This window comes from Gallinula chloropus, assembly GCF_964237585.1.
Source record: "Gallinula chloropus genome assembly, chromosome: 26".
In the NCBI taxonomy this organism is placed as follows: Eukaryota; Metazoa; Chordata; class Aves; order Gruiformes; family Rallidae; genus Gallinula; species Gallinula chloropus.
In genome coordinates, this window is record NC_140111.1 from 2,700,527 (window position 1) to 2,721,790 (window position 21,264).

The 21,264-nt window shown below is 69.1% G+C and overlaps 4 protein-coding genes across 4 annotated transcripts; 3 read left to right on the forward strand and 1 right to left on the reverse strand.

Annotated features, from left to right (window-relative positions):
• Window positions 1-433: 433 nt before the first annotated feature.
• Window positions 434-1,932, forward strand: TCAP (titin-cap; the record flags this gene model as incomplete). Its single annotated transcript, XM_084275309.1, has 2 exons — window positions 434-582; window positions 1,228-1,932. The coding sequence occupies 2 exons, from the start codon at window positions 434-436 to the stop codon at window positions 1,481-1,483; spliced, it is 405 nt and encodes a 134-aa protein (XP_084131435.1). The 3' UTR covers window positions 1,484-1,932.
• An 817-nt stretch (window positions 1,933-2,749) lies between these two features.
• On the forward strand, window positions 2,750-5,208 carry PNMT (phenylethanolamine N-methyltransferase; the record flags this gene model as incomplete). Its single annotated transcript, XM_084275628.1, has 3 exons — window positions 2,750-3,111; window positions 3,328-3,535; window positions 4,773-5,208. The coding sequence occupies exons 1-3, from the start codon at window positions 2,754-2,756 to the stop codon at window positions 5,206-5,208; spliced, it is 1,002 nt and encodes a 333-aa protein (XP_084131754.1). The 5' UTR covers window positions 2,750-2,753.
• A 379-nt stretch (window positions 5,209-5,587) lies between these two features.
• On the reverse strand, window positions 5,588-9,581 carry PGAP3 (post-GPI attachment to proteins phospholipase 3). Its single transcript, XM_084275435.1, has 8 exons — window positions 9,359-9,581; window positions 8,314-8,411; window positions 8,070-8,222; window positions 7,554-7,616; window positions 7,395-7,456; window positions 7,144-7,280; window positions 6,827-7,031; window positions 5,588-6,182 (listed from the first exon to the last, which is right to left on the reverse strand). Exons 1-8 carry the CDS (start codon window positions 9,555-9,557, stop codon window positions 6,119-6,121), a joined length of 981 nt encoding a protein of 326 aa, XP_084131561.1. The 5' UTR covers window positions 9,558-9,581; the 3' UTR covers window positions 5,588-6,118.
• Window positions 9,582-13,816: 4,235 nt separating this feature from the next.
• On the forward strand, window positions 13,817-21,251 carry ERBB2 (erb-b2 receptor tyrosine kinase 2). Its single transcript, XM_084275592.1, has 26 exons — window positions 13,817-13,963; window positions 14,048-14,234; window positions 14,491-14,628; window positions 14,709-14,777; window positions 15,189-15,301; window positions 15,390-15,531; window positions 15,629-15,745; window positions 15,992-16,118; window positions 16,210-16,283; window positions 16,379-16,469; window positions 16,600-16,799; window positions 16,903-17,035; window positions 17,189-17,279; window positions 17,379-17,539; window positions 17,639-17,686; window positions 17,805-17,943; window positions 18,070-18,192; window positions 18,303-18,401; window positions 18,479-18,664; window positions 18,744-18,899; window positions 19,009-19,084; window positions 19,197-19,343; window positions 19,450-19,547; window positions 19,635-19,805; window positions 20,013-20,289; window positions 20,373-21,251. Exons 1-26 carry the CDS (start codon window positions 13,829-13,831, stop codon window positions 20,693-20,695), a joined length of 3,621 nt encoding a protein of 1,206 aa, XP_084131718.1. The 5' UTR covers window positions 13,817-13,828; the 3' UTR covers window positions 20,696-21,251.
• The last annotated feature ends 13 nt before the right edge of the window (window positions 21,252-21,264 follow it).

A 21,264-nucleotide genomic window follows, 5' to 3' on the forward strand; every position in this document is an offset into this window, starting at 1 on the left:
AGGGCTGTGGCCACCGGAGGACGGGTGGCACGGGGGTGGCACAGCCACAGCACCAGCAGAGCCATTAATGCCTCCAGCACCCATTGCGGCTGCCAGCGGCGCAGGGAAGGGACAGACGTGTCCCCAACGTCGCTGTGCCCCAAAGGGGGGTGTGGGGAGGTCTGTCCTCTACCCCTGGGGGACACAGCCCCGCTGCAGGGGATGTCACCACAGCATGGCCAGTGGGCACACGGTGCTGAGCGTGCCCGGACCCACACGGGGTGACACACGTGTCCTCAGTGCCAGCCCCCCACACCCCCCCCCAGCTCACCCTGAGGGGGCCCTTGGCACCCTCCTGTCCCCGCGGTGCCAACGACACGTCCTGAGGTCCCAAAAATAGCCTCTGCGGGGTCATATAAAGCGGGGTGGGTGGTGAAGGGGGGGCAGCGGCAGCATGTTGGGGCCCAGCGTGGTGGTGCGCAGCGGGGGGCTGCTCTCGGGCGCCCGCCTGGGCTGCCACGTGCGGGAGGAGGACACGGGGCGGCGGGAGACCTTCAGCGCCGAGTGGCTGGACCTGGAGCTCAGCACCAGGCCTGAGGAGGGGTGAGGGGCACCGCTGCTGGGTGGGGAGGGGGTTGGTCTTTGGGGTGTTGGGGGGGGGGGTCATTGGGTGGGGTGGGGCTCTGGTTGCTTGAGGGTCCTCAGGTGCTGTGAGGTTTCCAAAGGGTCTGGGGGTTATGGGGTTGGGGGGGGGTAGAAGGGTCCCGATGGTGACAGGGGGGATGTGGGGGGCTGCAGGGGGCAGGTCCCCAAGGGGTTCCAAGGGGGGTGGTCATGGGATATCCGGGGTGGGAGGTGTTTGAGGGGGACTGGAAGGGTCTTGGGGGGTGTTTTCATGGGGCTGGGGGGAGGCTGGCATCCACACAGCGCCAGGCGGGATGGGGGGGCTCCAGGTGTCCCCGCAGGGAGGGGTGGTCCCAGTGGGGCTGTGCAGGTCCTGGACGGTCTTCAAGGTTCCCCGTGGGGGGTGGAGAGGCCGTGGGGGGGGGGTCTCCAAAGCACCAGGGGGCACTCAGGGACCTCCATGGGGAGATGTGGGACATAGTGGGGGGGTCTCCAAAGGTTCCCCATGAGGTGGGGTGGCCCCCACAGCGCACAGCAGGAGCCGGGGGTCCCCATGGGGTGTCGGGGGGGGGTGTGGTGTGTGTGTTCCTGCTGCCGCCCCCACGATACCCCCCCCGTGCCCAGGTGGTGCCGGCGGGAGGTGGACCAGCAGCACCGGGAGACGCTGGAGCATCGCGGGGAGGTGCGAGTGCTGGAGCAGCGCTCGCCGTGGGGGCTGCTGCGGGTGGGGTGCCTGGGGCAGCCCCTGACCCAGCACCTCCTGCCCTACGCCCGCACCCTGCCCCTGCCCCTCTTCGCCCCCCCGGACCTGCGCGGTGCCAAGCCGGGGCTCCGCCGCACCCTCTCCCGCTCCCTCTCCCACGAGGCCCAGCGGGGCTGAGGGTGCCGGGGGAGGGGCGCGGGGAGGGGGATTTCGGGATGGGGGGGATGGTGTGTGCAGGAGGCTGATGCTGGGGGGCGGCGGGGGGGGCCCAATCGCCTGGGCCCGCTCGGCCGCCCCGAAGAGGCGACGCAGGATGGTGGGGGCAGGTTGGGGGTGGGGGGGGTCCCACGTACCAGGGACCCCAGCCCGCAGCGGAGGGGGGGGGCGCAGAAGCCGGCGGGAACGGGGCACCCACCGATCGGGGGGGTTCCCGGCAGCACCGGGCACAGCTCGGCTTCCCTGGCGAGGAGAAGAGGGTGAGAGGATGGGGAGTGGTGACCCCAAACCGCCCCCCCCCCACCCCCGGGGCCAAACGGGGCCCTGGAAGGGTGGGGGGGCTGCGGCGGGTGGTCTGTGGGGTGGTACCAACAATGGACTTTGTACGGCAATAAAAAGCCCAGCCCGGCCCTATGGCGTCATTTTGGGGGGGGGGGGGGGGCGGGGGGTACGACGCCCCCATGAGATGTTGTGGGGAGGGGCAAGATTTGGGGGGGGGGCAGAGGGGTCCTGATGGGCAACGGGGGAAACTGAGGCACGGTGCCTTGTCAGCAGCTGGAGGGACTCAGCCATCCAGCAGGGTTTGGGGGGCTTGGCAGAGGGGGTAACCTTCTGCTTATATAACTGCCCCCGGCCCCCCCCCCCCCCCCCCCCACCCCCCGCCCTTGCCAGCCCAACAGTGCCAGGGGCTGGGATGGACCCAGCGCCAGTGCCCAGATTAGCTGTTCCCACCCGGCCAGATCCTGCTGTCCCTGGGCCACCGCCAGTGCCCGTCCCCTCCCTGTGCCCGTCCGACCCACCCCAGCCCCAGCACAGACGGGATTCGGGGGAAGGGGGGGGAGGGGGGGGGTCTCTTTAACCCCACTGCCTCTCTCCAGCCCCACAAGTGGGTCCCATCCTGCCCCTTATCCCACGGTCCTGGCACCCGGCAGGGCTGGTGGTGCTGGCTCCTGCCAGGGGCTGGGCTGAGGTCCAGCACGCTCAGCTCACTTGTGACAGGGGTATCAGAAAGAGCCCCCCCCCAACCCCAATTCTTCCCAGTCCCATCCTATTGGATGCTCCCTTGGGATACCTGGGCAGCCCCCCAGGACCCCTCACATTTCGGAGAGTGAAACCTCCGGGATGCAGAGGCTGGAGCCAGGACTCCTGGATCCTGCAACCCCCCACACACCCCCCTCAGCTCGAGGAGGGAGGGAGGGAGGGGGGGACACAAGGGGACAGAAGCGCTTTAATGCTCAGCGCAGGCCCGGCCGCGCCCCCCGGCCCTGGGGCGCTGGCACTAACCTGGTTATCCAGGATGGATGGACGGAGGGATGGATGGATAGATGGATGGATGAATGGCCACCACCACGCACCACCGCCCCCCCCACAGCCCGGGTGGGGATATAAGGCGGGTTTTGGGGGCGGGCGGGTGCCGCCGCCGCAGCCCCTCGCCATGAGCAGCCTGGCCGCCCTCCGGGAGGGGTACGAGCGCTTCGACCCCCGCGCCTACCTGCAGAACAACTACCTGCCCCCCCGCGCTGACTTCTCCTCCGAGGAGTTCGTGGTGCCCTGGAAGCTGCGGTGCCTGGCCGAGACCTTCGCCAGCGGTAAGGGGTGGTGGGGAACACCCCCCTCCCCGGTTTTACAGCAGGGAGGGGAAACTGAGGCACGGGGGGGTGGGGTGGGGTGGGCAGGGGCACCACCTCAGCATCCCCCCCGCATGCTCCCCACCCTGCTCCCTCCCAGTTGTCCCCTGCTCCCCATCGGTGCCTGGCTTGGTGTGGGACATCCCACCCCCTCCACCCTCGCCCCCCACCCCCCAGGTGAGATCCATGGGCGCACGCTGATCGACGTGGGCTCCGGCCCCACCATCTACCAGCTGCTGAGCGCCTGCGACCACTTCGAGGAGATCGTGGCCACCGACTACCTGGCGGTGAACCGGGAGGAGCTGGGGCGCTGGGCGCGGGGGGAACCCGGCACCTTCGACTGGAGCCCCTTCATCCGGCACGTCTGCAAGATCGAGGGGCGCGGGTGAGGCTGCGGGGGCGGCCGGAGGGGGGGGGATATGGGGCGGGTGAGATCCTGCAGCATCACGGCTGCACCACCCATGGTCCCCCTGCCCCGTGTCCCTGTGGGTACCGGGCTGATCCCCATGGGAACGTGTCCCCAGATCCCATGGGATCCCTGCCCCGTGTCCCTGTGGGTACCGGGCTGATCCCCATGGGAATGTGTCCCCAGATCCCATGGGATCCCTGCCCCTGTGTCCCTGTGGGTACCGGGCTGATCCCCATGGGAATGTGTCCCCAGATCCCATGGGATCCCTGCCCCTTGTCCCTGCGGGTGCTGGGCTGATTCTCACAGGGTCCTGTCCCCACATCCCACAAGATCCCAGCCCCACATCCCTACAGATGCTGGATTGATCCCTGCAGGATCCTGTGACCCTCTGCATGTTGGGCTGGTCCCCGGGGGGGTCCTATCCCCACATCCTGATGAGTGTTGGGCTGGTCCCTCCAGGATCCTGTCCCCACATCCTGATGGATGCCAGGCTGATCTCCATGGGATGCTGTCCCCACATCCTGATGGGTGCAGGGCTGATCTCCATGGGATCCTGTCCCCACATCCTTAGGGGTGCCAGGCTGATCTCCATGGGATCCTGTCCCCACATCCCTGGGGGTGCCAGGCTGGTCCCCACGGGGTCCTGTCCCCACATCCTGATGGGTGCAGGGCTGATCTCCATGGGATCCTGTCCCCACATCCCTAGGGGTGCCAGGCTGATCTCCATGGGATCCTGTCCCCACATCCCTGGGGGTGCCAGGCTGGTCCCCACGGGGTCCTGTCCCCACATCCTGATGGGTGCAGGACTGATCTCCATGGGATCCTGTCCCCACATCCTTAGGGGTGCCAGGCTGATCCCCACGGGGTCCTGTCCCACGTCTTGATGGGTGCCAGGCTGATCCCCATGGGATCCTGTCCCCGCATCCCTGGGAGTACCAGGTTGATCCCAACGGGGTCCTGTCCCATATCCCTGTGGATGCCAGGCTGATCCCCATGGGATCCTGTCCCCACATCCCTGGGGGTGCCAGGCTGATCCCCACGGGGTCCTGTCCCACATCCTGATGGGTACCAGGCTGATCCCCATGGGATCCTGTCCCCACATCCCTGTGGATGCCAGGCTGATCCCCATGGGATCCTGTCCCCACATCCCTGCGGGTGCCAGGCTGGTGCCCTGGGCTCCGCCACGTCCCCGCTGAGTCCCACCTGCCCACAGGGAGCCCTGGCAGGAGAAGGAGCGCCGGCTGCGCGGGCGCCTACGCCGCATCCTGCCCATCGACGTGCACCGGCCGGACCCGCTGGGCACCCCGCTGCGCCCGCCGGCCGACGCGCTGCTCTCGGCCTTCTGCCTGGAGGCCGTCAGCCCCGACCGCGAGGCCTTCGCCCGGGCGCTGGCGCACGTGGGGTCCCTGCTGCGCCCGGGGGGCCACGCGCTGCTGCTGGGGGCTCTGGGGGAGTCCTTCTACCTGGCGGGCGCCGCGCGCTTGCCCGTGGTGCCGCTGGCGGAGGACGACGTCCGCGAGGCCTTGGCGGGTGCCGGCTTCGCGCTGCGCGACTTCCGCTCCTACGCCATGCCGCCCGCCCTGCGCACCGGCGTGGACGACGTCGACGGCGTCTTCTTCGCCCACGCGCAGAAGCCCACGGAGGCCTGAGGGACCCACCTCCCCCCTCACCCCCAAAAGGTGATGCCGTGCCCCTGACACCCCTCAGCGCCGGCCCCGCTGCCCCCAATAAAGCCTGAGCTGCACGGCCCAGCCCCGCGCTGCTGTGGGGAAGGGGGGGGGTGGGAGTGGGGGTGTCAGGACAGGCTGAGGGGTGCATTAGAGGGGGTAAGGAGGACATGGAGGGGTATGGGGCTGGATATGGGGTGCGGGGTGACCTACTGTGGGGACACATGGAGGGGAGGGGTGATGGCACAGGGGGGGCAGACATGGGGGGGGGAGAGCGGTGGGGATGGAGGATGTGGAGGGGCACAGGGTGCCCATGGTGGGGGCACAGGGTGGTGACAGCCAGGCACAGCCCAGGTTGAAGTCGACTTTATTCACATCCCACAACACACTCAGGCAACAGCAGGGGGGGCTACAGCCCCGGGGGGGCTCCTGCAGCCTGGGGGGGGCCAACAGCCCCCCTAACACGGGGGGGGGGGGGGGCACCCCCAGCCCCAAGGCACCGCTCCAGCCCCACACCCTCCCTGCAAAAGCCAGCCTGCAGGTTGGTCCCACCCCCCAGCCCCCCAATATGTGCACACAGACCCCCCCCCAGCCCCTCCCACTCCCCCCTCCAGCCCCCACTGCCACCTCACAGCTGGGGGGGAATTGGGGGGGTTCAGCTGCCCTCAGTCCCCGTGTGAGCAGCAGCAGCAGGGGGGGCCCAGCCCCACTGCACCCCAGGGGTGGGAGATGGGGGGTGCGGGGGGAGGCGGAGAGAGAAGCAAACCTCAGAAGGCAGCTGGGGGAAGGAGCCCAGGGCCAGGGGGGGCTGGGGGGGCTGGGGGTTCGCTTGGCACAGGGCAGAGCAGGACCCCGGGGGGGGGCGAAGGGCTGCGCTCCCCCCCCGGCAGCTCTAGTCCACTTTGAAGAGGTCGGAGTTGGCCTTGAGGAGGTAGAGGCTGTCATCCATCAGGAAACTGGGGAGAGGGGGGGGAATGGGGGGCTGCTGCAGGAGGAGGGGCTCCCCTCAGGGGAGGGGAGCCCCTCCCTGGCTGTCAGAGTCCCCAATCCCCCCCCCGCCAGCTGAGCACAGCCAGAGCCTGGGGCTCCTGGGAGTGGCAGGGTCCTTGCAGCACCCAACAGGTACAGGGGGTCCCCAGCACCCCCATTTCAAGAGGGGGACACTGTAAATCCCACAGGCAAGAAGGGGGGCCCCCAAACCCCCCCGGGGAAACAGAGAGGGGGGCACTGAGCATCCCATGGACTGAGTGAGGGTCCTTTCCCCCTGATTTCAAGCAGGGGGCTCCCAGCACAGCAAGGGGGGGGGGGGACACCCAGCACCCTGTGGGTGACAGTGGGGGCCCCAGCACCCCCCTTTTCAGGGGGAAGACCCCCCCCATGTACAACAGGAGTAACAGAAGGGCCCTCACACCCCCTGATTTCAAGAGCAGCACTCAGCATCTTGCAGGAAAGGTGCCTGGGACCATCGGGGGGGGACCATATTTGAAGAGGGGGTGTGTGGGAGGGGGGGGGTTCCAGCACCCTGCAGGGAGGGGGTGCCAAGGAATGGGGGTGTTGGGGGGGGAGGGGAGGTAGATGATGTGTAGTGGGGATGACTGACCTGTAGAAGAGGACGTTGAGGGGGATGGTGCCGATGTGCCAGAGCGCGTGGGCGTCCAGCACCCAGAAGAGGGGGGGGAAGTCCAGGAGCTCCAGCAGCGCCAGCGCCTGCAGCAGCAGCACCACCGCCGCGCACTTCCAGACGTGCGGCAGCCGCGGCCGGTTCCGCAGGCACCAGCGCAGCCACCACGCCAGGTTGAGGAGCCCTGCCCAATGATTCGGGGAAGGGGGGACACACACACACCACACAGGGGTGTCAGCATGGCCTGAACCCCCTCAAACCCCCCCCCTTAACCCAGCTCCAGCCCCCAGGCTCACCGATGGAGGCGTTCGCAACCATGTTGTAGCCGTAGTCGAAGCGGACGAGGGTCAGGTAGGAGATGTGGCAGGCGAGGAAGAGGAGGAGGAAGGCCCTGAAGATGCTGATTAAGGCTGGCCGCTGCAGCCCCAACGTCCTGGGAGGTTGTGGGGGGTGAGGATGATGATGATGAGGAGGAGGAGGAAGAAGAAGGGGTTATCTGTGGCTCGGTGGGAGCGGCTGTCACCCCCGCGCCCCCGGCACGGCTCACCTGACGCAGCACAGGTACACAGAGTGCAGGACCACGGCTGAGGCGCAGAAATAGTCCAGTTTCTGGGGGGTTGGGAGGGGATGGGTGAGCCACACCTGGCAGCTCTAGGGGGGCCAGGGCACCACAGGACCCTAGCGTGGGTCTGGGGGTGATGCTCACCTCCGTCACGGCCGTGTCCCTCGTGTGAAATACAGTGGACCAGAACCAGGCGTTTAAGGAGACCTGTGGGTGAGGGGAGGGAAACCCAAATTGAGGGGGGGGGGAGCATGAAGATGCTGAGTGGTCCCCACTGCTGGCTGAGGCCCCAGCTCTCTGCCTGGCTCATGTTCCCCCTCTCCAGCCTCACTGGGGACAGATGAGCACCCCGAAATCAGAGGCATGGGCAGGGAGGGGGCAGCAGCTGGGGCTGTGCAGGGTTCACCCCTCACCCAGCTATGAAAAAGCCCTCAGGACCCCAGGTGCTGACTGTGCCCCCCCCCCCCTAAAATACATCCCCCACCCCATCCCAGGGCTCCCCTTCAACCAGGAGTGGCCAAGAGGGACTATGAGAAAGCTCTCAGAGGGGGAGTGCTGTGGCTGTGGGGGGCACAATAGGGTGTCCCCCCACCCCCACCCACCCCGGGGCTGGGGATGGCAGGGTTGGGGGCGGGGTGGGTGGGGGGGGTCCTGGCTCACCCAGGCGAAGGCGACGCAGGTGGGGTACATGGGGGAGGCGGGCGGGACGGCCGCCTTGTAGCGCAGCAGCATGAGGAAGCTGGCCAGGCCGTTGAGGAAGGAGGCGAAGGCGGAGGCCGGCTCCTGGAAGAACAGGAACCGGGAGAAGGGCCACTGCGAGGAGGGGGGGGGGTCAGTATGAGGAGGGGACCCTCCTACCCTCCCCCCAACCCCCTTTCCCCAGCCCCCACCCCGCCCTGCTCACCTTGCCGTGGAACTGGGGCACCCTGTGCCCCCCCTGCACGTAGAGCCGCACGGTCAGCCACATGCACTCGTACTTGCAGTCGTCACGGCACGTCCAGCCTGCAGCCAGGAGGATGGGGGGTGGGGACCAGTGCAGCCCACAGCCGCCCAGTGCCTCCCAGTATGGACCATCAGGTAGATCATCACAGGCACTGGGAGTGCCTCGGGCAAAGGGGGGGGTGGTGGGACCCATCTGGCATGGCTGGGGGATCCCCACAGTGCTGGGACCATCCGCGACTGGATCCCAACACTGTGGACCAGCAACCCCCAGTATGGCCCAGTGTCCCCTCAAATGGGCCAGTCACCCCCAAAGCGGGCTGGGAGAAGTCAGTGCCTTCCCCAGCAAAGCCCAGCGGTCCCCAGTATGGCCCAGTGGTCCCCAGCATGTACCCCAGTACACAGCCCAACACCTCCCAGCACAACCCTACAGGGCCCGGTGCCCAGTACAGCCCAAGTGCCCATGAACCAGCCTCAGCGCAGCCCAGTGACCCCCCAGTCCAGAACCACCATAGCCCAGTGCCACCCAGTACAGCCCAGCATCCCCTAACCTGGCCACAGGCAGACCCAGTGCCTCCCAGCCCACCCCGGCATCCCCCAGTCAGGCCTCAGGACCGCTCCGTGCTCCCTCCCAGTCCATCCCAGTGCCTCCCAGCCCATCCCAGCACAGCCCAGCATCCCCCAGTCAGGACCCAGGACCGCTCCATGCTCCCTCCCAGTCCATCCCAGTGCCTCCCAGTCGATCCCAGTGCCTCCCAGCCCATCCCAGTACAGCCCAGCATCCCCCAGGATCGCTCTGTGCTCCCTCCCAGTCCACCCCAGTGCCTCCCAGCCCATCCCAGCATCCCCCAGTCAGGCCCCAGGACCGCTCTGTGCTCCCTCCCAGTCCATCCCAGTGCCCCCAGCGCCTCCCCACAGCCCGCCGCGGGGGGTGTGGCCTCGGCGGGGGGCGTGGCCGCGGCCGGGGGGCGTGTCCACCCCGCCAGCCAATGGGGGCGCGGGGGCGGTACCTGTCAGGCCCATGTAGAGCGGCTGCCGGGCGCGGAAGTGCCGCAGCGCCGCCCCCGAGCAGTTCTGCCGCTCGCAGCGGCCCAGGCACTCGCGGTACAGCGGCTCCCGGTCCCCTTGCGAGCCCCGGGCCGGGCCTGGCGCTGCCGCTGCCCCCAGCAGCAACAGCAGCGCGGCCCGTGCCGCGCCGCCGGCCGCCATCGCCGCCCGGCCCGGCCCCGCCACTTCCGGCCCACCCAGACACGGGGGCGGCGCGGTGCATCATGGGGTATATTCCCCCTCCCATCCCGGCGCTCTGCGCAGAGGCTCATGGGATATATCCCCCCTCTGCCCGGCGCCCTGCGCAGAGGCTCATGGGATGTAGCCCCCCTCACAGCGCCCTGCGCTGAGGCTCATGGGATATATCCCCCCACTCGTGTGCAGCCTGTCCCGGGGGGGGGGGGGTGCTGCTGGGCGCGGGGGGCTGTGGGGATCCCGGTGATCGGGGGGGCTTGCGGACAGGCCGGGGGGCAGCAGCGCAGTCTGGTCTGCGCCGCCCGGGGTGGGCCGTGCAGGCCCCTCCGGCCATGTGGGACCCTGGGTGGGGGCTGTGGGGTGAGGACCCCGAGACCGCTGCTCCTGTGAGGGGGGGGCGCTGGCTGGGGCTGGGGGATGTGCTGCCCCCCGGCCCACCGGGCTCCTTCCCAGGGAGCTGCCCTGGCTTGGGGTGGCCTGGCTTGGGACTGCGGTGATGGGCTGGCTCCCTGCTCCCATCACCCCTGGGCAGATGGGGGGTCCCGGCACTGGGGACCCCTCCAGGGTCCTAGCCGGGTGCCAGCCCCTCCCTGGGGTCTGCGGGCAGCGACGCAGGATGGGGTGGCTGATGGGGACATGGTGGGGAGAACCAGCCCCAAGCAGGGGTTGTGTCCCAGCACCCCGTGCACGGCTGCTCCTGGCCGAGATGCCCGGCTCTGCCTGGCTGGGGGGCTGGGGGGGGCTGGGTGCGTTGGGGTCCCCATCTTAGGCTGTGATGCATCAGGGGACCCCGTTTCCTGGTCACCCCCCAGCACCCAGAGCTTCAGAGAGGGCTGTTGGTGACGTGTGCCCAGGTTGGGGGTCAAACGCCAGCTCGGGGCCACCTCGCTGGGGATGCACTGCGTGCTGCTGGGCTGTCCCTGCACCCCAGGAGTGTCCCTGTACCCCTGACCCCCCCCGCGCCCTCTTCCCCTCAAGTCCCCACACCCGGCAGTGGGGACTGTCCCCATCCCCCTTCCCCTGCACCGGGGGCAGCCCCGGCACGGGAGGGGACCGGGGTCGTGTCCCCCCAATCCGGGTGACCCACTCGCCCCCCCAAGGCAGCAGCAGGATCCCGGGACAAAGGAGCACGGGGGGGGGGACACACGGGGTGGCACCGAGCGCGCCGCAGCCGGGAGATCCGGGGGGTGCCCCAGCGCCCCCGGGAGATGTGGGACGGGGGGGAAGAGTGGGGGGCACCGAGGGGTCTGGGGCGGCGAGAGCGCTCGGGGGCGGCGGGAGCGCGCGCGGGGGGGGGTGATGGGAGGCGGGGGGGGGGGGGGGGGGGGATGCGGCGCGCCCTCGCCCGGGGCCGGGACCGGGAGCGCGGCGCGATCCCGCGAGGCGGAGCTCGGGAGCGGCGGGAGGCGGCGGCTCCGCACCGCAAACTTTCCCGGAGCGGCCGGCGGGGGCCATGGGCCGCGGCCCGCGCTGAGCACCATGATCCCGGCCCGGGGCTGCCTCTGCGCCGGGCTGCTGCTCGCCGCCCTCTGCCCCGCCGCCGCCGCCGAAGGTGGGTCCGACCGGACCGGGACCGCGGGGAACCGGGAGGGAGGGAAGGAGGGAAGGAGGGTGGAGATCGGGAGGGGACCGGGAGGACACCGGGCCCCGGAACGTCCCTTCGGCGGCGGGACTTGGCGCAAAGTTTTGCACAGCCGGGGCGGGGTCGGAACGGGCACCGGGGGGGGGGGGGCACCTGGGTTTGGGGGGTGGGGGGGGGCACCTGGCCGTGGGGTCCGGTCGGTGTGCCCGGGGACTGCTCGGTTGAAAGAGGCGCGACCGACTTCTTGGTGCCCGCCCCCCCTTCCTCCCCTTTCTCCCCCCCTTTCCCCCCTTTCTCACCCCCCCTCCGCGACCCTCCGCTTGTCCCGTTCGTAGGAGCTGGGGGGGGGTCGCACTGGGCTGGACTGGGAGGCGCTGGGCTGGACGGGGTTGCGCTGCCCGCTCAGACCCGGCTTCCCCCCCCCCACCCCCCCCACCCCCCCACACCCAATCCGAGCGGGACCAGCGCCGGTTCCATCGTCCCGGGAAAAGTTTGAGGGACCCCGAATGGGACCCTCCCCCCCAACTCCGGTTGCAGCCAGAACTCCGAGGGACCGAGGGACCCCCACCCCCCCTAACTCCCCCCCCCCCCTCCAAACTTCCCGGGGTTCCCTTGCAGGAGCCACGGGGAGGTTTCGGGGCGCAGAGCAGGGAGCCGCGGGGTGCTGGTGCAGGCGCGGTGCCCCACGGAGCGGGTGGGTGGGTGGGTGGGTGCGTCCCCGTCGCTCCCATCCACATTCCCGACGTGCCGCACCCTGCCCAGCCCGGGAGAGCGGCCGGGGAGGGAGCGGAGCAGCCCGGGCAGGAGCCCTGCCTGGCTCCGGGCCCTGGCCGGGCACGGGGGGGGACGGGGCTGGAGGGGGCAGGTGGTAACCCCAAAGTGGGCGGCAGTGCCCCTAGAAGAGCCTGGCAGCGCCTGACCCCGCTGCCTGCCCCGTGTTGGCAGGGCAGGTCCCAACACCGGGGAGGTCGGGAAGCAAACACCCGTTGGGGCTCAACCGGTGCAGGGCTGTGGGGGACTTTGCTGGGTGCCCTTTGGTCCCAGCACCCCACGGTTCACCCCCACAGGGGTCTGTGCTGGGGAGGCACACTGGGGTGACCCCAACCTGGTGCCTGTGGCGGGATCCGTGCCCTGGCCTGGAGGGGATGGCCGGTCGCCCCAGCTCTGGATGTGGCCGTTGGGCTCTGCTGGGCGCTGCGGGCTGGTGGGGCCATCTGAGGTGGCACTGCCCGCCGGAGCGAGCCAGGCAGGAGGGACTCGGAGGAGCGGGCAGGGTCGAAGCCCACGGCACGGAGCAGGGATCCTTCCAGGATCCCGTCCCGCCTGCCCTTCGCCCTGGGAAAGCCGTGCCCGCACCGTGGGGCAGGTGGAGAACCGACCTTGAGCTTTGGCCGTCCGCCACCACCGTGTGGTTTCCTCCTGGGGGGCACAGGGGGGGACCCTCCACTGCACTACTGAACCCCAAATTGAGGGGGGGGAGCTTCCCACTCCCAGGCTGTGCCCAGGGCTGGGGTCTCCCTGTCTCAGTGGCCCTGGCAGAGGCAGAGGAGGTGGCTGCCAACCTGGTCCCGCAGCCACGAGGCCGTGCAGGCAGCTGCCGGCACCGGAGGCTGTCACTCAGCCGCGGTGCAGCCAGCAGCCCCTTCCAGCCCACGACTGGGACACCAAACCCACACTTGCCCAACTCCAGTGCTCCCCAGTGCTCCCCATCCTGTGCCCAGGGAGGGGATGATGGCGGCTCGGTGCCTGTGGCACTGGGCCCATGCTGGGGCTGTGCCAGGACGGTGCCAGGGTGGGTGGTGGAGCTGTGGGGGTGCCGGTGTTGGAGCCAGGTTGGGGTCTAGCACGTTGTGGGGGGGTGGGTGGGGGGTCCTCCCGGCGCGGTGGCGAGGCGCCGGGGGCTGCGGGCGCGCCGGGGCTGGGCCGTACCCGCCATTCCTGCGTCACCGCTGCTCCCCAAACACGCCTGACCTGAAAAGGCGGTTCCTGCCGGAGCGGCGGCCGGGGGCCCGATGCCACCCGCGGCCGTGACTCACCCGCCCGGCCCAGGGCCCACGGCAGGCTCCCAATGCCCCCCCCAACCCACCCACCCTGATGCCCTGGGGATGGTTCTTCCCCCCCCCCCCCCTCGGGGCCAGCGGCCCCCCCATGGGATGGGGCCAGCCGGGGCTCCAGCAGCCGCTGCCGCTCAACAATCGGGTCTTGTCTCCGCGCGGCCCCCCCGCTGGCGTGGGCAGCACATTCCTGCCCGCAGCCCCCCGCTCCGGCCCCCGCGACGAGGGGACCCCGGGTGTTTGCAGAAGGATGGGGAAGGGGGTGGGGGAGCAATCTGCAGGTGCCAGCCTGGCCCTCCCAGCAGCACCCAAAACACCCACCGTGGGGCACGGGGCGATGTCGGCCCCCTCTGTGCCTCGTGTGGGGCCGGGGCCCGGTGCCAGAGCCGGGAGCAGCTCTGCCGTGTGCCGTGGCGGGAGCGGCGATCCAGGAAGCCTATCGGAAGCTGTTGGGAGCAGCCCTGGAGATAAACGGATCCGTGGCATTTCCTGGCGAGGCCGGTGCCACCCGCCGGCTCGGCTTCCCGCGGGGGCGAGGACGGGCCGGACGAGGGGCCCCGCTGAGCTCCCGCTCCGTCCCCGCAGTCTGCACGGGGACCGACATGAAGCTGCTGCGTCCCTCCAGCCCCGAGAGCCACTACGAGACCCTGCGGCACCTCTACCAGGGCTGCCAGGTGGTGCAGGGCAACCTGGAGCTCACCTACCTGCCCCCCGACGCTGACACCACCTTCCTCAAGGTGCGCAGGGGGGGCAAAGCGGGGAGGTGGGGAGGTACCCGGAGGTCTGTCTGGCCCCTCACCGGTGTCCCCCTTCCTCCCCAGGACATCAAGGAGGTGCAGGGCTACGTGCTGATTGCGGAGAACCAAGTGAGGCAGCTGGAGCTGCAGAGCCTGCGCATCATCCGCGGGACGCAGCTCTTCCAGGAGCGTTACGCCCTGGCTGTGGTGGGCAACGGCAGCCCCAACGGCACGCTGGGACTGCGCCAGCTCGGCATGCGGCACCTCACAGGTCAGGGACCCCTCTCTGGGGCTGTCAGTCCTGCCACAGGGTGCTTGGGGTGATGGGTTGTTGCTGGATCCTGCTCGGGGGTGAGGGGTGTGCATGGAGCTGCTGCCCCCACTTTGTCCCTGCCTGTGGTTGCTGGTCCCCAATAGCTCCAGCCTGGAGCTCTGGAGCCCAGCCTAAGGCTGAGGGGGTCCCTGTGGGGCTGCAGGATCGCCCCCCTGTCCCCATGCTGACCCCCTCCCTGCCTTTCCCTCCCCAGAAATCCTGAAGGGGGGGGTGCGCATCGAGAGGAACCCCCAGCTCTGCTTCCAGGAGACCATCCTCTGGTCTGACATCTTCCACCGGCACAACGAGCTCCGTGAGGAGACCCAGGTGGAGACCACCCGCAACCGCACCTGTGAGCGCTGGGGTGGGGGGGGTTGGACCTCGGGAGGGAGTCTGGGGGTTGCTGGTGCTCACGGCTCCCCCCCTGTGCAGGTCCTGACTGCCAGAAGCTGTGTGCCACGGGGCACTGCTGGGGTGAGGAGCCACAGGACTGCCAGACGTGTGAGTACGGGGCCCACAGCCAGCTCTGTGCCCACCCAGGGACCCCTCCAGAATCCCTGGGACCCCATCTTGCTCTGCATGCCCCAGCCCCATTGACCCCCCCAAACCCTGGCCCTGGAGACCCCCTGCACCTTCCACTTGTGTCCCTCCCCAGCTCCTCATGGGCTCCCCAGAATTCTGGCTCTGTAGACCCTCACTCATCCCCCCAAATCCCCCCCAACCCCTCCCCCACCTTCCTGCCCCACTGACCCCTAAAAATCCCTGCCCTGGGACATCTCTGCTTTACACCCCTAGATCCCTGCCCTGGGACCCCACCTACCCCCCCAACTCCTCATCCTGTAGTGGGGATCCCAGCACCCTTTGGATTGGGGTATTGGGGTCCCTGTCCCCATTGCATCCCCCTCTCCCCAGTGACCAACAGCATCTGCCACGGGTGCCCACGCTGCAAGGGCAGGAAGCCGACCGACTGCTGCCACGAGCAGTGTGCCGCCGGCTGCACCGGCCCCAAGCACTCCGACTGCCTGGTGCGCAGGGGGACGGGGTGGGGAGGGCAGGAGGGTCCTGGGGAGGGGGGTGCTGGGGGCTCATGTGTGTCCCTCCCCCCCAAAAAAGGCTTGCCTGAACTTCAACCGGAGTGGGATCTGTGAGCTGCACTGTCCCCCCCTCGTCATCTACAACTCGGACACCTTCGAGTCGGTGCCCAACCGCGACGGGCGCTACACCTTCGGTGCCAGCTGCGTCAGCCAGTGTCCCTGTGGGTACTGCACGGGCTGGGGGGGGGTGTGGGGACATGCTACCATGGTCCTGACCCCCCCTCTCATTACTCCTCCTTGACACCCTCCCCCCCCCAGATAACTACTTGGCCACAGAGGTGGGGTCCTGCACCCTGGTCTGTCCCCAGAACAGCCAAGAGGTCACTGTCAACAACGTGCAGAAGTGTGAGAAGTGCAGCAAGCCCTGCCCAGAGGGTGAGCAGCTCCCCCTGCACCTGTGGGGGGGGAATTTGGGGGTGCTGGGGGTGCTGCCCAGAGGGTGAGCAGCTCCCCCTGCACCTGGGGAGGGATTTTGGGGGTCCTGGGGGTGCTGCCCGGAGGGTGAGCAGCTCCCGGGCACCTGGTGGGGGGGCTCTGGGGGTGCTGCCCGTGCCCTAGTTGCTGGGTAGGAATGGGGGGGGGGGTCCCAGCAGAAGACCCCAGCCCTGCCGTGCCCCGCAGTGTGCTACGGGCTGGGAGTGGATTTCCTCAAGGGGGTCCGTGCTGTGAACGCCTCCAACATCCAGCACTTCGCCGGCTGCACCAAGATCTTTGGCAGCCTGGCCTTCCTGCCCGAGACCTTCAGCGGGTAAGCACCTCGGACCCCCCCTTCCTCACCCCCAAAGGCAGCTGCTGGGACCCCCCCAGGACCCCTCCAACCTTCCCCCCCATCCCTGCAGGGACGCCAGCACCAACACACCACCCCTGGACCCCAAACTGCTGCACATCTTTGAGAGCCTGGAGGAGCTGACGGGTGAGAGTGGGGGGGGGGGGGTCTGGGGGCTGCAGGCAGCGGGGGGGCGGGAATTTGGGGGAGGACACGGGGTGGTAACGCTCGGCTTCCCACAGGCTTCCTCTACATCGCTGCCTGGCCACCTGACTTGCAGGACCTGGGGGTCTTCCAAAACCTGCGGGTCATCCGGGGCCGCGTGCTGCACAAGTGAGCAGGGATGGGGGCACGGCACTGGGGGGGGCGGGGGGGTTGGGGAGAGGGGGGGTTTTGAGGTGTGGGGGGGTTGTTTGAGGTGAGGGGGGGTCCCCACCCATGCTCACCCCGGGTGTCTCGGCAGCGGCGCCTACTCGCTGACGCTGCAGGACCTGTCGGTGCGGGCGCTGGGGCTCCGGGCGCTGCAGGAGATCAGCAGCGGGATGGTGCTCATCCACCACAACCCCCAGCTCTGCTTCCTCCAGAAGGTGCCGTGGGACAGCATCTTCCGCAACCCCCGGCAGCACCTCTTCCAGACCCACAACAAGCCCCCTGAGCAGTGCGGTGAGCAGCACCCGCGGGGGAGGATGGGGTTAGGGGTGAGGGGGGGTTGGAGAGGTGGTGGGACCCAAATTGGGTGCTCACAGGGGGTTGTGTCCCTCCACAGAGAGCGAGGGGTTGGTCTGCTTCCACCTCTGCGCCCACGGGCACTGCTGGGGCCCTGGCCCGACCCAGTGTGTCGCCTGTGAGCGGTTCCTGCGTGGCCAGGAGTGTGTTGCCTCCTGCAACCTCCTGGATGGGTGAGCATCGAGCTGTGGGGGTGATGGACAGAGCACCCCACGCCCCCCCCCCCCCCTTCAATCCCTCACTCCCCATCCCCAAACCCCTTCATCTCAGGGGTGGTGTCCAGGACCCTTTCCCTGCACCCACCCCTCCATCCCTTCGCCCCGCAGCGCCGTCCGGGAGCACGCCAACGGGACGCGGTGCCTGCCGTGCCACCCTGAGTGCCAGCCCCAGAACGGCACCGAGACCTGCTTCGGATCGGTGAGCAGGGGGGGCACCCACGAGGTGGGGATGGGGGGAGGCCCTGGGTGCCTGGATCCCCCTCCCCAAACAGCTCCCCCCCCTCCCCAACTCATGCAGGAGGCGGACCAGTGCGTGGCCTGTGCCCACTACAAGGATGCCCAGCAGTGTGTGCGGCGCTGCCCCAGCGGGGTGAAGGCTGACGCCTCCTTTGTGCCCGTCTGGAAGTACCCAGATGAAGATGGCATCTGCCAGCTCTGCCCCACCAACTGCACCCACTCGTGAGTTTTGGGGGGGAGGGAGGGGGGGTATCCTGGCTGGGAGCGGGGTCACGGGGAGGGGGGTGCTGACACAGGGGGTGCTGCACACCCTGTCCCCAGGTGCACGATCCGGGATGAGGATGGATGTCCGGTGGACCAGAAGCCGAGGTAGGAGCACGGGTGCCCTTGTGCCACCCTAACCCTCCCTCCCCACTCCTCTGTTTGCTGGGGGGGGGGGTCCTCCAACAGGGCCCCTCCCCCACCCCCATCACCCCCTGCCCTGTAGCCAGGTGACGTCCATCATCGCCGGCGTGGTGGGGGCTCTGCTGGTCGTCGTCCTCCTGCTCATCACCGTCATCTGTGTCAAGCGCCGGCGGCAGCAGGAGCGGAAGCACACCATGCGCCGCCTCTTGCAGGAGACCGAGGTGGGGGGGACCTGCAGCTCTCTGGGGAGGGGGGAAAGAGTGCAGGGATGGACCCCCTGTGCCCCGGGGAGGGGTGCCAAGGAGCCCAGCCTGACACCCCCCCATCTCACCCCTCCGTGCCTGCAGCTGGTGGAGCCACTGACACCCAGCGGAGCCCTCCCCAACCAGGCCCAGATGCGGATCCTCAAGGAGACGGAGCTCAAGAAAGTGAAAGTCTTGGGCTCTGGTGCTTTTGGCACCGTCTACAAGGTGAGAGCTTGGGGAGGTGCCGGTGGTGGTGGGCTGGGACCAGCCCCCCACTCTCCACCCCCTCACTGGGGTGTGTGTTGTGTCCCCCCCCCCCCCCCCCCTTCTCCCAGGGCATCTGGATCCCAGATGGGGAGAGCGTGAAGATCCCGGTGGCCATCAAGGTGTTGCGTGAGAACACGTCACCCAAAGCCAACAAGGAGATCCTGGACGTGAGTGTGCCAGCGGTGCCAGCGGGCGAGCGGCACCGGCCCCCCCACCCAGCCTGATCGACACCCCTTCCCTGCAGGAAGCCTATGTGATGGCAGGGGTGGGCAGCCCCTACGTGTCCCGGCTGCTGGGCATCTGCCTGACCTCCACAGTGCAGCTGGTGACGCAGCTGATGCCCTACGGCTGCCTCCTGGACTACGTGCGGGAGAACAAGGACCGTATCGGCTCCCAGGACCTGCTCAACTGGTGTGTGCAGATCGCCAAGGTAGGATGGGGCTGGGGGGGGGGCATGGGGAGGGGGACATACAGGGAGGGGGGCACAGCCTGATGCGCCCCATCCCCAGGGAATGAGCTACCTGGAGGAGGTGCGGCTGGTGCACCGGGACCTGGCCGCTCGCAACGTCCTGGTCAAGAGCCCCAACCACGTCAAGATCACCGACTTCGGGCTGGCCCGGCTGCTCGACATCGACGAGACCGAGTACCACGCTGATGGGGGCAAGGTGTGGCTTGGGGATGGGGTGAAGGGGCCCACGATGGTCCCTCTGAGGGACAGCCAGAACCCTCCCCCCCTCCCCAGCCCTGCTCACTTCCCCATCCTCCCTGCCCCAGGTCCCCATCAAGTGGATGGCGCTGGAGTCCATCCTCCGCCGGCGCTTCACACACCAGAGCGATGTCTGGAGCTACGGTACGTCAGCACGGCCCCAGCCCCGGTTTGCTGCCAGGGGAAAGGAGGTGTGTGTGTGTGTGGAGGCAACACTGGGGCACCACTCACCCCCTGCCCATCCCCATCCCCTCAGGTGTCACCGTGTGGGAACTGATGACCTTTGGGGCAAAGCCCTACGACGGGATCCCCGCCCGGGAGATCCCCGACCTGCTGGAGAAGGGCGAGAGGCTGCCCCAGCCACCCATCTGCACCATCGACGTCTACATGATCATGGTGAAATGTACGGTGGTGGTGGGGGGAACAGGGACAGGGACACCCCAGGGGACAGGGTGCCGGGGTGGCACCTTGCTCCCCACCAGCCCTGACAGCACCCACTGTCACCCCAGGCTGGATGATCGACTCCGAGTGCCGGCCCAAGTTTCGGGAGCTGGTCACCGAATTCTCCCGCATGGCCAGAGACCCCCAGCGCTTCGTGGTCATCCAGGTATGTGGGTCACTGGGGTTGGGGGCGAGGGGTGGGGGGTCCTGCCAGCACCCCAGTGTGGTCCCTGAGCTCTGCCCTTGTCCCCAGAACGACATGGCAGGGCTGCCCGGCTCCATCGACAGCACCTTCTACCGGGCCCTGCTCGAGGAGGAGGAGATGGAGGATCTGGTGGATGCTGAGGAGTATCTGGTGCCCCACCAGGGCTTCTTCAGCGCCGAGACCTCCACCACCTACCGCAGCCGCATCTCCTCCACACGGGTAGGTGGGCTTGGCAGGGGGCACAGGCAGGAGCCCCCCCATTCCTGGCAGAGATGTGGGGTGACTGAGTGCCTGGGCGGCTCAGGACAAGGCTCCAGGGGTGGTGGTGGGGGGAATGTGGGGTGTAAACCCACCCTGTAAAGCTCGGGGGTCTGGGATGGGGTCCTCAGTGCAGGCTGCGCATGCCCAACTCTCTCCTGCACCCAGAGCACAGCGGAGACGCCGGCTGACGCAGAGGAGGGCGAGGGCTTGGCCGCCTTCCCCTTCCCCACCCAGGGCCTGGCTGAGGGGCTGGAGGGCTCCGTGCCAGAGGCACCTGAGGGGGATGGCGGTGCCAAGGTGTCCCTGCACGGCTCGGCAGCGCGGGAGCCCGGCACTCTGCCACGCTACAGCGAGGATCCCACCGGCCCGGCAGCTGAGGAGAGCGAGGGCCTGGACCCTGAGGGGGGCTTCACCGCCCCGGCCCCCCGCACCACCATGCCAGGTAGGGTCCCTATGGGGAAAGGGTGCTGCCTGCCTGTCCTGGCACAGCCACGGTGGCCCCTGACACAGCCCTTGTCCCCGCAGAGTATGTGAACCAGGCTGGGGAGCGGCACCCCCACGTGCCCCCATCCCCGCCGGACAAGCCCAAGGGACACCAGGGTAAGAATGGACTGATCAAGGAAGCCAAACACCCCTTCCCGGGGCCCTTCGGCCACGCCGTGGAGAACCCCGAGTACCTGGCGCCCCCCGGGCCCCCCGCCCCCTTCAGCCAAGCCTTCGACAACCCCTACTACTGGAACCAGGACCCCCCCAAAGCCTGCGGCCCCGAGGGCGGCCCCGGCACGACGCCGACAGCTGAGAACCCCGAGTACCTGGGCCTGGCTGGCCCTGACGACGCGGCGGCGTAGGGTCGGGCTGCAGAGAGACCCCCCCACCCCCACTCCCCACCATACTTTGCCGAGGCAGCTTGGGGAGGGCCGGCACAGGGACCCGCGGGTGCGGGGCCGGCAGCTGCCCCCCTCTGCTTGGTGGCACCTCTGTGCTGGGTGACACTGGCCACAGAGCACTGGGAGAGCCCAGGACGCTGTGGGACAGGGAAGCAGCACGTGTGTGGGGACAGAGAGAGACGGGGGGGGTGTCACCCTTGGTGCTGCTCTGGGCGCTGGGGAGGCGACTCACAAGCTGGATGGTGCTCAAACCATGCCCGGGAGCAGCTTGGCCCCAGCACAGAGAAGGACAATGCTGTCACCCAAAGGCCACCAACCCACCTCTCTGGGGTCACGCCAGCCTGGCCCAGCCCGTGGACGCCGTGTCGCCCTCCTCCCCGGCGCTGCAGCCGCGCCGGGACACACGGACATGCACTGAGAGCAGGTGGACGCTGGGCTCCTGGCCCGGCTCCCGGAGCCGAGCGCGTCGCACCGACCTGTATATTTGATACCTGTACATTGAGCTGGGATTTTTCTACTCTCCTTGTCCG

Excerpts from the sequence above, each read along its gene's own strand:
- PGAP3 (XM_084275435.1), bottom strand. The coding sequence starts at position 9,557 with ATGGCGGCCGGCGGCGCGGCACGGGCCGCGCTGCTGTTGCTGCTGGGG. Across the intron at positions 7,617-8,069 it reads CCTGCGTCGCCTTCGCCTGG|GTCTCCTTAAACGCCTGGTT; the intron begins GTGAGCCAGGAC and ends CCTCACCCACAG. Across the intron at positions 7,281-7,394 it reads GTGTACCTGTGCTGCGTCAG|GACGTTGGGGCTGCAGCGGC; the intron begins GTGAGCCGTGCC and ends ACAACCTCCCAG.
- ERBB2 (XM_084275592.1), top strand. The coding sequence starts at position 13,829 with ATGAAGCTGCTGCGTCCCTCCAGCCCCGAGAGCCACTACGAGACCCTG. Across the intron at positions 15,302-15,389 it reads CCAAGCACTCCGACTGCCTG|GCTTGCCTGAACTTCAACCG; the intron begins GTGCGCAGGGGG and ends CCCCCAAAAAAG. Across the intron at positions 17,280-17,378 it reads CCGAGACCTGCTTCGGATCG|GAGGCGGACCAGTGCGTGGC; the intron begins GTGAGCAGGGGG and ends CAACTCATGCAG.